Source organism: Macrosteles quadrilineatus, unplaced genomic scaffold (genome assembly GCF_028750875.1).
Source record: "Macrosteles quadrilineatus isolate MER2022 unplaced genomic scaffold, UCM_ALF_1.0 Scaffold_134__1_contigs__length_289700, whole genome shotgun sequence".
NCBI classification, from domain to species: domain Eukaryota; kingdom Metazoa; phylum Arthropoda; class Insecta; order Hemiptera; family Cicadellidae; genus Macrosteles; species Macrosteles quadrilineatus.
In genome coordinates, this window is record NW_026542727.1 from 124,571 (window position 1) to 141,355 (window position 16,785).

At 33.6% G+C, this 16,785-nt stretch overlaps 2 protein-coding genes across 4 annotated transcripts in view; one reads left to right on the forward strand and one right to left on the reverse strand.

Moving 5' to 3' along the window:
* Positions 1-697: 697 nt before the first annotated feature.
* Positions 698-1,756, reverse strand: LOC128982145 (uncharacterized protein K02A2.6-like). Its single transcript, XM_054401200.1, has one exon. The coding sequence runs from the start codon at positions 1,754-1,756 to the stop codon at positions 698-700; it is 1,059 nt and encodes a 352-aa protein (XP_054257175.1).
* A 13,650-nt stretch (positions 1,757-15,406) lies between these two features.
* The window catches only part of LOC128982146 (calbindin-32), a 107,741-nt gene continuing 106,362 nt past the window's right edge, over positions 15,407-16,785 (forward strand). For 2 of the 3 annotated variants that reach the window (XM_054401201.1, XM_054401205.1), the window contains exon 1: positions 15,427-15,451. The gene's annotated coding sequence lies outside the window, so the exon portion shown is untranslated. Of the gene's footprint in view, positions 15,452-16,785 lie in introns of all 3 variants that reach the window. The other variant, XM_054401204.1, reaches the window with a different exon arrangement.

Below are 16,785 nucleotides of genomic sequence, written 5' to 3' on the forward strand. Positions count from 1 at the left end.
TTTCTCTGCATATATCTTTCTCTGCATTGTTAGAATTTCAATAATCCTTACCAAACATTATCCTCAATTCCTAATTGTTTAGATAAATGTTTAATGATTCATTTAAATTAATCTAGGATAATAACTTGGACCAATAATAAAGGAAAGCTCAGATAACCAAATATTCCTAGTATTGTATATTTTTAGGGGAAAAATATTAACCCTAACAAATGCACATTTTACTCTCTTGCTATACTCACAGTTCATACAGAAGTGAAGTGAATCCTCTCCAGTTCTTGGTCTTCAGCCTTTGACCTTTGAGCTTTAGCATGTATTTCCTGTTTCTTTCTTAGTAAGCATTAAGCATTGAATATAACTTGCAGTGACTTCGTATTGATAATTATTATTTATGATTTAATATACAACACTCCTTTCCCCTTTAAAAAAAACTTAAAACTCTTCTTGAAAATAAAATAAAATAACTCTTCTTTTATAAATGTTCGCAGCATCTTCATTTCAAAATAAAATTCATTGTTTGTCAAATGTAAAATAAAATTAACTTAATCTTGCTGCGAACTTGTTCTCTTGTCTACTAAAGATTAAGTTTCTGCGGGGCCATTATCATCCTTTTGGACCTCCGCAGGGGTTCTTGTTCGTGAGTTATACTTCCTTTAGGTAATGGAGATTTCCGAGGTGATGGAGATTTCTGAGGTGGTAATTATTTCCGAGGTGGTGGTGATCTCCTCGTGGGACTCTGTGATTGATCAACATGTATAGGAGGTTCGACCAGACTTTTGCTTGGTGATAGCACTGGTAAGGGTCGTGGAGGAGTGATTTCTGGTTCTTCTCTTCTCATAATGGGCAATTCACCTTCCAACTCTTTCAAATGATCGGCATGTACAAACCGTTTCTGTCCCCTTACGCTAACAATGTAAGTCACAGGACTGATACACTTGATAATAACTCCCGGCATCCATCTTGTTTCTTCGTTACGGATACTTTTGACCCAGACTTCCTGTCCTAGTGTGAACGACCTCCATTTTCCTCTATGTTGGTCACTGGATTCTTTTATTTTCTGTTTCTTGCTCTCCATGTTGCTTTTGAAATCTGGTTTTAGCAGAGTGAATCTGGTTCTAGGCTGAAAACCCAAAAATAGTTCTGAAGGTGTTCTACCAGTGATTGAGTGAGGTGTGTTACGGTAAGCGAACATGAAACAATCCAGTTTGTGCTGCAAAGTCCGATTTCGGCCCTTGAGGTTGTCTTGGAGTACTTGCTTTAAGAGAGATGTTTTAAAAGTACCCACCATAGACTCTGCTTGGCCGTTACTCGCCGGATGATATGGAGGGGAGAAAATGTGATTAATTCCATTGAATCTCAAAAAACTTTCAAATTCTTCTGACCTAAAAGGCGGTCCTCCGTCTGTGATGATGTTCTCCGGAACTCCGTATGCGGCAAAGCATGTACGTAATTTTTCAATAGTTTTTGAGGCGTTGGTACCATTCATTTGGTATACTTCGACCCATTTAGAGAAACTGTCCACTAGTATCAGAAAATAAACACCATCCTTCTGAGCGAAATCTAGGTGCACACCCTGCCATTTCTTTGAAGGCCACTGCCACGGCTGTAGAGGCAGCTTAGGGGCAGATTTACGGGTCATTTGACAAATCTCACAAGTTTTAACAACATTTTCAATTTGGTCATCAATTTTAGGCCACCACACAAAACTTCTGGCCAAAGCTTTCATTTTGCAAACACCAGGATGTTCTTCATGTAACATGTCTAAGAGGTGTTTTTGAAATTTAGTAGGAATGAGGACTCGATTTCCCCAAAGAATACAACCATTTTCAACTGAAAGTTCGTTCTTTCTCAGAAAGAAAGCTCTTAATGGCTCATCCTTATCTAAATGTGTAGGCCAGCCTTGAAGTGTCAAATCTAAGACTTTAGAAAACAACGGATCTCTTCGGGTTGCAAGACTTATTTCTTTTGCTGTGAGAGGTAGTTCTGGAAATGGAGCAAAAAAACTGAATAACTAAAATATCTTCAGAGTTTGGGTCGAGTTTCTTAGGAAGACGTGTAAGAGCGTCAGCTTCTACAATTTCAGAACCTTTACGATAGATGATGTGGTAGTCATACGCAGACAAAATTATTGCCCAACGTTGCATGCGGGCAGCTGCAAGAACTGGGATACCCTTTTTCTCTCCTAGGAGTGCTGTTAGAGGGGCATGATCCGTAATCAATGTGAATGATCGACCAAAAATATATTTGTGAAATTTCTTTACTCCGAATATGATAGCAAGGGCTTCTTTATCTAACTGAGCATAGTTCATTTTGGATTTTGTAAGACTTCGAGAAGCATACGCAACTGGTCGGACAGATCCGTCCGGCATAGTGTGAGACATAACACTGGCGATCCCATAAGGGCTTGCATCGCATGTCACTTTGATTTTCAACTTTGGATCATAAGGTACCAAAACATTACTTTGAGTTAAAAGCAGTTTACTCTCATTTAAAGCTTTTGAACATTCTGAATTCCATTGCCAGGGTTTGGCTTTATGAAGCAACTGATGCAACGGGTATAACACCGTGGATAGGTTAGGGAGAAAACGCCCATAAAAATTCAATAGGCCTAGATAGGCTCTTAGCTGGGTAACATCGGTAGGTTCGGGTGCATCCAAAATAGCTTTAACTAGTTTATCGGTAGGGTGTATTCCGAACTCATCAATCCTATGTCCAAGGAAATTCAAACTGGGTTTAAGGAACTCACTTTTCTGGTAGTTAGCCTTGATACCGAATTCTTTAAGTCGCACTAGAAGAGCTTCGGTTTTGTTTACTGCATCTTGCATGTTGTGGCCTACAATCAAAATATCATCCAGAAAACAGTATGTACTATTTAATCCTTTTAGGAATTAGGATCCGGTCCATGACCGCTTGGAACTGAAAAGGTGCACTCGTAATCCCAAAGGGTAGTCTTTTGTACCTGAAAAGACCTTTGTGGGTGTTTACCGTTAAGAATGGTTGCGATTTTTCGCCTACACCTAACTGCAAATAGGCTGAAGTCAAATCAATTTTTGAAAATATTTTCCCACCTGAAAGTTTTGTGAAAATATCTTCTGATGTAGGGAGTGGATAATGCTCCGAATTTTTCAAGACTCGGTTTAAGGTTACTTTGAAATCCCCACACAGTCGCACTGATTTTCCGTCAGGTTTTAAAACACAAACCAAGGGTGTACTCCACTGGCTATCTTTGACTGGATAAATAACATCAGATTTAACAAGATTATCAAGTTCTTTTTCGACTGATTCTCTTAAAGCATATGGAACAGGTCTAGCCTTACAAAAAATTGGAGTCGCCTCTTCATCTACAGCAATCTCCGTTGTGATACCTTTAATTAGACCCATTTGCCCTTCAAAAACATCCATAAATTTACTTTTCAAGTCATTTTCTACAGAAGCGGTAGAAGTAGAAACATTATGGCTAGACTTGCCTGCATTATTTCCAGATCCAACCTGTAATATCCTGTTCCAGTCCAACTTCAACTGATGTAGCCAATTACGTCCCAACAGTGCTGGCTGTCGATGATCGGTGATTCCTACAACCACTACAGGTAGATGGTAGTCCTTTCCTTCGTGCGAAACTGCGGCTTTGAACTCTCCCAAAACATCCAATGGGTGTCCAGTGTACGACTTCAGCTGCAACTCAGTAGGCCTTAAATTTATATGACTAAATTTATCATCATAAATATGTTTAGGTAAAACAGTCATAATAGCACCGGTGTCAATAACCATATCCAATGGTTTGTCTTCGACCATCAAGGTGGTTCGATAATTGTTATCAAAAGAAACTTCATTTATCAAAGAAACACACTGTAAATCATAGCAAGTATTTACATCTTCATCTGGACTATCAGTTACAAAATTTACTCTTGACCTATTACTAGTAGGTTTAGGCTTTCCATGTTTTTGCTTACAAACACTCGACAAATGGCCTATTTTACCACAAGAGTGACATCGTGCTCCTTTGAAGAAACACATATTACAATTATGACCAGTTTTGCCACACCTGTAGCATTTATAGTCTTTCTTATTTTCCATGAGGTTATTACCTTTGACATAACCTAGTTTTGGCTTTTGGAAATTGTTTTTACCCCCACTAGGCTTAGAACTGTGTCTGTACGATTTTACAAAATCTATTTCACCCACTTCTCCCTGTGAATGAAATCCTTTGACTTCCTTCCTTGCAGCCTCTAGCCTACAAGGAAGTTCAAAGAGTTGCGAAAAATTTGAATCGGTCTCTGTCATCAACCGTTGTTGAATATCCTCGTTTTTAATCCCACTAACAAAGCGGTCCCTCATGGCATCGTTTAAGAAATTACCAAAATCACAAGAAGCAGCTAAATGTTTAATCTCCACTGCGTACTGAGCTAACGTTTCCCCATCTTTTTGGAACCTTTTGTGAAATTTACACCTTTCAGAAATAATTGACTTTTCTGGTGTGAAATGACCCTTTAAAGCCTTAATTAAATTGTCATAAGTTTCATCAGCAAGCTTTTTGGGAAGCAATAAGTTTTTCAAAACTCCAAAAACTTTAGGCCCTATAACAGTAAGGAATAATGGAACTTTTTCTGTTTCCTTCACAGAATTAGCTTTTATGTACAACTCAAATCTTTCCAAATAATTACTAAGATCTTCCACTTCTTCATTAAATTCAGAGAATTTACCAGTAACTGACATTTTGCTATGGCAAATGTTTGTTTTAGGCATGAACAGTACAGTAAAAAACTTTCCAAAGTCAGGACTAGCCTAGGCCTATTCCAAGAAACATAAGTCCATTTCATTGCATTTGACTGATTTAATTTTACTTTTAACCTTTAATAAGATTATATATTACTAAAGTAGATCCATTTGCTTCAAAAGTTACAAAAAGTTGCAAATGATTTTCCAAATTTATAATATTTCCACTTGGGATTTCCTGCAAAATGCTTTGTCTGAACAGGTTTCTGCAAAGTTCTGTACTAACATGAAAATTGATGACAAGTCCTATATTTTACATAAATACCTTGCCTTTGTGTGTTTTTGAAATAAAATATTCCTTTTTCCAGATATCAATAAAAACTCAGCTTTAAAATTTAATCAACTTATAAACTTGCAATAGTTGACTTGTAACTTTTTGTGAAAACTGAACATGTGACTTGTCTCCTCTTGATGCAGATTTTACTAATATTTCACTTTTATTTGTAGAATTTGTACTAGAAAACACTGTTTTAATAACTTTTAAACTAATATTTAAGACTTCCACAAGCTCGTCGCCAAATTATTGTATATTTTTAGGGGAAAAATATTAACCCTAACAAATGCACATTTTACTCTCTTAAGTTTTTTTAAGTTAAGTGTAAGTTTTTTTTAAGTTTTTTTTTAAAGGGGAAAGGAAAAAAAATTAAAAAAAAAAAAAAAAAAAAAAGAGAGTAAAATGTGCACTTGTTAGGGTTAATATTTTTCCCCTAAAAATATATAATACTAGTAAAGTTAAAATAATAATTCACATATAATCAGTAGCCTAGTGTGAGTTGGCTTCAGAAGCCATTTGCTAGTTTAAATTATTGCCATACTTATGGTTTGATTCTAGTTTTTTTTACTTTTTAAACAAGCATAAATTATATATTTGGTCTGAAATAAAGTTCCTTATTCTTAGATGTACACAGAAGGCTATGGATGTAAGCATTGAACATCAAACAAAAATATCATTATGAGATAGGTAACCTGGATTTTAAAGCGAGATAGCAATTTAGTTTAATACCAAAAACCTGAAATAATGACTTTATTCCCCAAATAAAAGTTTTTTTACATTACAAATCAAATTCACCTTGGAACTATGTTGTCACAGTCTCCATTATTTGTGACAACATGAAAGAAAAAAACACAGTTATTTATAAGTAAAAAAATTGTACGAGTCCAGTCCTTGTTGAAAAAGGTGATTAATAACCATGCCGCTCTCCGTGGCGCCGTTTGACACTTAACTTATACAAATACAGTAAATATAAATAAAACTTATTTATTGTTATAACAAAAAATCTAATAATTACCTTGAGAACTTTGTTCGTTAAACCAAATACATTCATTACTAATTATGAATAACACAGACAAAATATGCAAGAAAAAACAGATGGAATTGAAATAAAATTGAAAAGGCCATACAAAAATATTTTGCTAACTAATAACCTGATTTAAAAAATCAATGACTGGAGTTTTGAAAAGCCAATGTTTCAATTTTAAAGAAAACTAATTTAAGGAAGAACAACGTCTGATTTCTCCCGGTAATTGATTGAAATATTTAGGTCCGTTGTACTGATAAGAATGTCTGAAGAGCGATTTGTTTGCTTTGGGTAATCTGAACATTCCTTGGTTGTGATTTCTAGTATTGTACAAAAGGTTACTTGTTCCTGTATTTCCACTTCGAACATAAAACGCCGTAAAACCTTGTAAATATATAAATGTTGAATCGGAAGTATTTTAAGTTCAAAATATAACGGAAAGGATTTTTTATGTCGTAATATGCTTCAGCCATTAAAATTGTCACTATGGGTAGAAAATCCAAGATGGCCGGTGGTCTTGCCGCTGTTAAGGAGTTTTTTTTTAAATCCACATGGCCAAAAGAACACAGAAGCTAGACCAGCTCATCCAAAAGAAAGAGCCTCTTCACTTGAAGGGCTTTGATTCTCTCAGCCTCTTTTGGTGGTCTTTGTCCTCAATGACGTCATGATGCATCACTTTCAAAGTGTTTCATTTCACCTACCAGTAAAATACATTCCTTGATATGAAAAGTTAGGCCTATTATAAAATTAAAAATAGTCTTTTCTTAAGGTTGAGTGAATATTGACGGTTTAGATTTTATTATAATATGCCACTAAAAACTAAATTTCCTATTTAGTATTTAAAATTTTAATATTTATCTGTGTTGCCCAGAGTAAAGAAGGATAAAACAAAGTTGTAAGGATTTTTAACATAAAAAAATAAAGATTACAATCCAAAATAAATATCAAGTTGTTTTAAAAAAGAAAAACCTGTGTGAATCAAATGCTTTATAAAATTTTTGTTTCATGTTGTTAGCCTCCGAATCATTTATGGCACACTGTAAATATAATAGTGGTATAAATAACTTTTACTGCCGTAGTGGTTCTTGTCTGGTTTCATCTCTCAAAGGAGTCTTCATCAGACCTCAAGTTAAACACGATGTATACATTTTGTAGGCAGTTTTTTGGTCAGTTCATCTGAGTCTTCCATCAAACCTGCTTTATGGGTTAACAAATGCAAAGTAATATTTTTTATGATTACAGATTTTACCGGTACATGCATATCCAAAGTATCACCGATGAAACATTTGAAAAACAATTTGTAATATTTATTTCAAATTTAAATTTGAGGTAATATCATAAGGTCAAAACGATAGTTGTATTGAAAGAGATCAACCGATAAATTATTTTTTTCTTTCATGTTCTAATATATTTCTGTTCTAAAACAACAATTAACGTTTAGCCAGGATCAACCGAATGGTTCTCATAAAACTAATCGTATTAATTTTGAACTAGCCAATTAAATCAGTGTTGAGGAAATAATAATTATTATATTCAGTATAACTTTTGATACTCCAAATACCCAAGTGTATAAAACCAAATTATGCATGCTTGTCTTCGCGCATTTCCAGTATGCTGGGACTGGGAAACTTGCGTATGTATGAGAAGATTTCTGTACTAACCCCGAACTTAAATTCCCATCTAGGGGTATATTTAGTAATCAAATAGAAAATCATAAATAGGTATCGCAAATATTTCGTAGAATGTAACGATACATTTGAACATCCCAAACCAACACTATTAATAATTATTGCAAAAAAGCAAGTTTTCCAAAACAATTGGTAATACTAGCAGGCATGAAGGCATGAAGATTTATTTTCACTATTCAGGTTTATAGCCGGTTTCAAAGAAGGCAGAAGCATAGATGAAGTAATATATTTGTATTTCTTCATCTATGGCAGAGGTATAAACCCAAGTGAAGTCTACTCAAGTTCTAAATTTGACCATAGATCGAATCTATCGAAGTGTCTCATTTATCTAGAAATAAATCTAAATTGTCTCATTTTCCTGCAGGATGACTCAAGGCTATTCTCAGACAGGAAATGATCGCATTCGTCTCTTTAGACATTTTTACGACTCCATCCAGTTCTGAACTCTAACTTAATTGATTTTATATCTCATATCGGAAAGGACATTTCACCCTACTTTAAAGCTTGAATGAGATGATGGATCATATTACTAGAATAAGTTGAAACTGTTATATTCTTCTTTCAACAGTTATGTGTTGAAACAAGATATTCAATGAATTTAATGCTGTATATTGTACACTTCGAGGTTTGTGTATAAAACGATAAATTTGTCTTTATAATAATACTTTACAAACATATGGGTAATGTATAAGGCCGATATAAAATAATTATACTTTTAAAAAAGCAAAATCTAAACTTTTATTATTATAAATGTGCAAAAACCCTTGCTCGAACAAATGACTTATGAAATCTAGCTTTCAATTACATATAGTGACATCTAACTGGACATAATGTCTAAGTATAGGCTGTATAGTGTATGAAATAAAACAAATAGTACTATTTTCAGGTTTAATTCAGTCTTAAACGTCTTGTTTCCCGGCGATTCACAGTTTTTGTAACTTTTCAATAAGTTTCCTTCAAGATCTCATTTTCTTACACCATCTTGATTTCCGTTTCCGTCCACATCCCAGGAAATGGTGTGACTCTTTAACTCCCAGTATTTCTAAACAATTCACACACTAAATAGAACAATGTTCCAGCGCTTCTTATGTAAATGGTTATGAATGGTATTTCTTTGTCCTGTTTCTAGGATTGTAGCCTAATATTAAAATTACTACCTCGCGTGCTTAGAAGAATGAGCAACAGAAGCACTCGTGCATAAGTAATTCTTAAAAAAAATTAAACCTTTGTGATTATCGCAGTAAAACTGAAAAAAAAACTCAATCATCGGGGTAATATATGAAACTAGTAATCAATATAACATGTAAACAACTGTAATGTATGTATGCATGGTATTCATGCTGTTTTGCATATTATTGACAGGCAAGCATGTTTCTTTAAAACCTTTTTTCTCAGCTCGTGTTTTATTTACAGCGTGGGGGATGGTACAATTTTGATTGTGATTTGCTTCCTATAAACAATGAGGGGTGTATTTCAGCAGTTTTTACAGTAGATTTTGTGCCGTGTTATTACCCTCCGCAGTCTCATCCCGTTGCAAAGCATGGACAGCGTATGGCGATTGCTTGCGTAAAAATTGTGGGCGACAGGGGGAAAATACTGAAAATATCTAGAAAGGATACCCTCCTTTCTATATAGATAGTTAAAATATAACAGACATTTTTGATTGGGTTTATGCCGAGTTTCAAGCTTTGCAATGTTGTCTTTGCTACGACACATGTTAAGCTACTGAGTATTTTTAATAATTGGACTATTTGACCAGGTATGTAAAACCTATTTTTCTAACTTAACAAAATAACCCAGGCACTTCATTAAATCATAATTTCGGAACAGCGTGTAATCTTTTTTAGAAATAGGAAATGACTTAGGCAGTTGTGAATATGTCTCGGAGACTAATTATGAAGGTGACCAGCAAAGACCACATTGGTAAAAGTCGAGAGTTAGATTTAAAAAGCTAGAAGTAGTTAAAAAAGAAAAATGACTCAGCACTAGTTCAGTTCAAGCTTTATTGACCGTAATGTTCTTAAAATGGTTTACCTTTAAAAACATAGTAAATAATTTTAAACATACGTGAAACCTTGAAAATTAAGTTAAAATATTGTAAAAATACAAAATGTAATTGATTCATGCATAGGAAGTAATTCAATTAAGTAAACTATGTATATACACCTAATGAAATAGTCTATTTCGTCACAAGTGTGCAAAGTGACTCTTTTCGGTCTGAGCTGAAGTTTAACGACCGAGGTTGGGAAATACAGCTCTGACCCATGTGATGAACAATATTTTTGTCATACTGAACCATTCTTTGAGCTACACAATTCACAAAATTCAAATACCGGAAAATAAAATGTACTAGGTACACAAAAACCAGATTTTATGATCATACGACAATGTTTGTTACGGTACTGTTTTCTTCGGCAAAATCAGCGGACATACTTTGCAGCAATAAAAATGTACGCACCACTATAAACTACAGCTTATATGGCTTTAGACATTAAGAGAAAAAATCTTAGCTTCGCATCAACGCGAAGCTTGATTACTTACGCATGCTGCGTAAATAAATGTGTTAAATTACAATTACGATCGCGTCGAAAGCGTTGATATGCTTAATCATACATATATAATTTATATTTTACAGACGGATTAAATAGCCCTTTTATACACAATGCTTAAGTTAGTACAAGCACTGTTGTGGTTTAACTCTTAAAAGATTTATCGCTTATATAAGTCATGACAAAACGCCTACGAATGAAGATCAATATTAGTTTTGAACATCTCAACAAAAGCGCCGCTCGCAGAATATATTAACAAAGTTTAACCGTCAAATAATTGCTCACATGGAACACAAATGTTCTGGCCATATTGGAACAGTATCTAAATATCATACTCCCGAGTCTCCCAGTCTGTGTTTCAATGTAACATGTCAACACATGCAATATAAAAAAATAATAATTAGGCATATGTAAAGAATTTTTTGTCATACTGCAGCGAAATAGCAGTTTTTATACGAATGCGTTGCGGGTCTAAAATTATTAGACTAACTCTAATAAGTACAATAATTACAAAAAGTAAATAAAAGAAACGTCTTATAACTTTTAAAACATTTACGCTTATACAAGACGGTATACCATTTATACTCACAAGACGGTAAATATACAAAAAAGATGGTAAGTAATGATCGATTTCGATTGGACACTCCAATCATCATCAGACCCAATAGGCGAATGTCATTCGGGCCAGACCAAGATATCGATCGGCAACCTTCGGACGGTTCGTATTGAAATTTCATGTTCACAGGGTCGGATGATAATATTCCACAAGTAGGTAACAGCGAAGCTAGCGTGTCGAGGCCCCGCCCTGCAACACGCTAGTTTTTGTGGTATAAATCACTCTCGTTTTCATCCACTCTCTTATTTCCCCAATTATTTACACCTTTTCTTTCGTCGTCGTCGGAATCCAAGATAGTGCTCTATTTTCCAAAACCTCACGCTTTGCTTTACTTTGGAGTTTTATTCTCAACACGTTTTTTTATTTTTTAAACCCCTTGGCTTGTGGAAATTAATGAAAAATATGTGACCAATCAATTTAGATAACTGTTTTATGAACGTTACAAAACTTGTCGTTCATAAATTTAATTTACTTAAAGTTATTATTTACTAGCAGAGTACCCGTCCTTCGTACGGGGTCGGCATATAAGTATAAAACGCTTATTGCAGTTATACTCGAGCTTTGCATTTGCATTTTCAATAGGGGAGGACACAGTTTGATAAAATTTGCTTATTTAAATTTACGGTATACCATAGTATTACACATCTACCATAGTCATAATGTTCTACCACTTCACCTAAACAATAGAGAAAAATAAATTAGCTGTAAATTGAGCTGTAGTTATGATAAATGCAAAACAAATAATAGTGCTGCACCCTGTTGGTAAAACTTAACTTTTTAATGCTTTTCATATCATAGAACCAACTTTTTAGTTGAAACAGCTGACAAAATTCTTTAATTCCCTTTTAATATGAATACTCATAAGGTTAACATGGGAAACTGCAGAGCCACTGGAGCGGAGGCTGAATTTTTATTTCAGGATTAGTGTTGCCTACAATATTATTTTGAGGCTTCTGATTGGCTAAAGGGAACATCATTACCGCGACGATACGTTGATGCCAACGGCCTCGGTGATGTAGTGGATAGAGTGCTGGGTTAATGATCCGAAGGATCCGGGTTCGATTCCCACCCGTTGCACAATTATTTTGTATTGGATTTTTTTCATTATTAACAAGTTTGGTTGGTTTGGTTAGGTTATGGCAGTTTAATTTGATAATTAAAACATTATGGAATTGAATTTGACCCATTTATAGTTTTATTTTATGAACAGAAATGTTTTTTTCGGTTAAACCTTCATTTGATTTTTCATTGTTAGCAAGTCTGGTTAGTTTGGTTAGGTTATGTAGTTTAATTTTATAATAAAAAAATGTAAAATAGGATTTGAGGCATTTATAATTTTATTTTATGAACAGAACCATTTTTTTCGATTAATAAACCTTCATTAGATTTTTTCATTATCAGTACGTTTGGTTGGTTTGGTTAGGTTATGACGGTTTAATTTCATAATAAAAAGATATAAAATTGAATTTGAGGCATTTATAATTTTATTCTATGAACAAAAATAATTTTTCACTTACTAAACCTTCGTTATAGTCAATCAGAAGCCTCTAAATGACACTGTTAGCAAAATTAATCCTGAAAAACAAATTGTGCGGAGCGGAGCCCGAAAGGATTTGTCAGGAAAAAATATGCCCATATGTTAATCGGGAATGTGAGCTATCATCATGCAAAATTTCTGCCCAATCCGTCCAGTCGTTAATGCGTGATTGAACTTCAAACAAACAAACAAACAAACACACAAACTTTCACATTTATAATATTAGTAAGATAAGATAAGTAAGATAAGATTGATTGAAATAACGAAGAATTTCAATATTGACATTGAGTATTTAATTTTAACATATTCCCAATATTTGAGTGTTTATTAACTTTCTTTCGTTAGTTAGATTGGGATGGGAATAAATGATAACTTACCATTGATACGTGAAGTTTCCTTTTCTTATCTGTTTATTAGATAAAGTTGTACAGCCCAACCGCTTGTTGTGAACGATTATAAACGATTTTGATTAACACAGTAAACAATCATCAAATTAAAAATATTGTTATTAGAAGTAAACCTTGAGATATATCTAAAACTAATCCACGCCGAGGTTCATATAGGATGCATTAAATAATGTAAACTCTGTTGAAAAGGAGATTATGGCGCACAGTTCAATTTATTTTACATTTGTATACAAGACAATAACGAATTGTGGATATTTATAGGCATGCACTGTGGATGCGATACTCCCTGGTGTGGATTAACGTCCGCACTAGTGAGTACCACGACTATCCGCAGTACTATCCTGATAATTAGACCAATTAGTATACACCAAGGCAAAAATGTGGTTCGGACTCCACTATAAACTGTAGGTCCCCTTAGTTGCCTTTAGCTGTATGGGCTATAAATTAACACCTGTGTCAAAGGAATGTCGGCCTTAGTCACTAACAAGACTACAAGTACGCCACTAATCCTACACTCATCTCCATTCATACTTGGCTTAAAATACCTACTTTGTATGGTCGCCATTTAATAAGGAAGTATTAGAGTAATCTTAATTTGGTGTAAATTACCATTTCGCTTGGTTATCTAGTTACTGGCTCGAAAGATAGTGCAAGAGTAACCTGAACAAAAATGCGATCACTATGACGTACAATAAACGTTGTTTTTGCCTACGTTTGTGTTTCTTCGTACATCACTATGTTTGGATCGCAACATTTTAAATTTTTGACTAAATATGTATTACTTTTTATTTTTTTATTTTCGATACCTATAGGATTAGTTTTCAAAGAACGTAAATTTGGAAGGTAAATTTGTTTACCTTAGAAATATGACCACAATGAAAAAATTCTAGTATGATCAGTAGTACAACGATAACGCAATATACTATCTAAATAAACAATTTATGTCGTTTTTGGGTTGAAGACAACTAAAATATTGGCACATTACAGTAAAAACAAATCAAGTTTAAATTCTATCTCGGTTAACCCAATCCTAAGACAAACACACTTTTATAAACAGTTGGCTGGTATTTTGGACGAATCCCAAATGGATATTAGATAATATAGACATAGACATCGACATAGACATATTTTATTTGCACATAACATTCTTTACATGTGTTACATACAGAATAGGTGCATTGTCAGAGTTAAAATTATCAGAATATAAAAAATAAAATAGTAATCAAGATAATAATATAAATTAACAAAATTGAATGATAAAACTATTCTAAACTAAAAGGGCATTGTGAAAATTTGCAATTAAATAAAAGGCTCTGTCAATTAAGAGGTCACCTGTTTTATCTTTAAAATTATTTTCATTTAACAGTTTATAGTTTGCAGGCAGCACATTGTACAGCCTGAGCCCAGCATATACTGGACTTATGAACTAGGACTTATAGTGGAATATCGTTACATAAATCTGTAAGTAAGTAAGGTGTTTTCCTAAAATGACAATTATCATGTATTTTTGATAAAACGGATTGAAACAAGTTTTTTCTTTAACTTCTGAAAAGTTACAGATTTGAAAATCTAAGTCAAATAGGCTTCCCAATAGAGATAAGCATTTGCGGTCTTGGCAACCCATCAAACCATAAAAAATATAATCATATGTTGGCAAATAAATATTGGGGCCACACAATAATCCATGATTAGATAATGGTGTAGGATATTTCTTTGTGAATTATTTTACCTAAAAACAATTTATGTACGTGCAGAAAGAAAACTTTGCCTCCTAAAACGTGGATATACAGTAATATAACGATGAATAAAAATATTCTAGTTTTTCATTAGTAAGTTTAGGCCGCTTGAAAGTGGCTGCCTTGTTTTAAACTATACAATAATGTTTACCAAAAACTTTTAAATATTTTCCAACACATTAAATACATGCTAAAACTCTGCATTAGATTTTAATTATACATAAATATATTTAATAAAAGTTCTTAAAGTATTAATATAGTAAAAATAAAACTAGTATTCCCATTTTCTTCCAGGCTTGATGCAATGCCTGAAACAAAGTAGGTTACATAGTCCACAGTTAGTCTAATATTTTTTACATAATTGACTAGTCTTAAAGCTTTGTTGCTCTATTTTAAAAATAGAAAATACCTGCAACGGTTTTGCTATGTTCACCGGCCATAAATAAGTGTATTTGATATATATTGTCTTTCGCAATCAATGTTTTTTTTTCAATTCCGTGACATTTTTATAGTTTTGAAATTGATATTTCAAATTGGAGCAATGAGGTTCCGAAAACAGTTGTTGATTGATTCAACAAATTCGTTATATATTATTGTGGTAATTTAATACACTACTATTTCAGTTTGAAACGAAGTAGCCAATTTTAAGCAGCTCAAAAAGCGTAACAATAATGCAGTTTACCATTATTATGTGCGAACAAATAAAATGTACTATTCGAGCAAATCCCAGAGTGCACGCCCGGGCCGGGGTAGAGAGGTGGCACAGTGTGGGGGTTGTAACGCCTGCGCCCCCAGCCTGCGTCTAGTCCAGTGTTTGCTGGAGTGACCTCTTGACAACATCTTTCCCTCGGTAAGTACAGCCATTCAGTCAATTCGAGGGAAATGACAGTAGTATCCAGGCGAGGGGTGGTTAAAACCCCTTGGTTAGAGCACAGACTAAAATTTGATTATGAATTCTTATTGTTTGAGTGTTTGGAATGAATAGTTTGATGACTGAGTCACATAAAAAAAAAACAATTAAGTAAATGATGATTTTATCATAAATAACATTTATAAATAAATTAAAGTTCAATTAATTTGATAGTTCAATGTTCAATATCAGACAATCACAATGTTCAATCAGACACCACACCAATAAATATTTAGTTTTAATTTTCCCCATTTACTAGTTGTTTTTGAGCCATCGAAAACTTTTTTTAGTCAATACAGTTTTCAACGTGTACGAGTTTACTTTTCCCCTTTACGTACATGATTTCGAATTCTATAATAACTAGCTGTTACCCACGGGCTTCACCCCGTTTGACTTCATAAGTATTAATACAACTATTGGTTGGTTCAGTTTTTTTTTTATTATTTATTTACAATCTGTTCAACAAAAATAGAACAGCAAGCAAATATGATAAAATTTAAACGCAGTAGTTAATCTTTATCTAACAATTAAGGTAGCACACAAACTTTGCATATTGGTACAAAGTTATAAGTCCATACATTTCTAAAAACTACAACTCAGGCCCAAAACATGGCATCTTTTCAATCTACGATACACAGTTGCTGTTGTCCAACAAATTTAAAGCAAGGTAGTTAGTATGGTATTATAATTTCTTAGTATTTGGCACTCAACCTTGAAATTTCTTCTTTGACCGTTGGGGTTCGACTGTCCCTATGAAGCACTTCGTTATTAACGAACCATGGTGCCTGGAGAATGTTCGTTAGAACCTTGGATTGGAATCTTTGGATGACGTTCAGATTTCATTCACTGGATATTAACAAACAAATTAATACTGCTGAGGTATTTTTAACATTAGGTATAAATAAAGTTCCCTTTAGAAAGGAATTACGACCTTAAAAGGCAATATATGAAATAATGGATAGTGTTGCGCAAGGTTTCTCGTCATGACGAACATTTTAAGTATATGGTTTATGGAGGTGTGACTTTTAGTTTTCTCAAAGGTTCATGGGTACTTTGGGCTTTATATATGGATAATAATTAAATTTAATTCCTAATTTTATAAATTAAATACAAGTTTTTCCAATTGTTAATCTATTTAACTAAACCAAAAATAAATGGCATCAGCTATCTGACACAAATTTTCTCCCATAAGCTTGTCAACAACATTTATCATGGGCAAGCAGTGAGAGTAACTATGATACCCATTTTATATTGAAAAATCACAAAAGCTGCAA

Excerpts from the sequence above, each read along its gene's own strand:
- LOC128982145 (XM_054401200.1), bottom strand. The coding sequence starts at position 1,756 with ATGTTACATGAAGAACATCCTGGTGTTTGCAAAATGAAAGCTTTGGCC.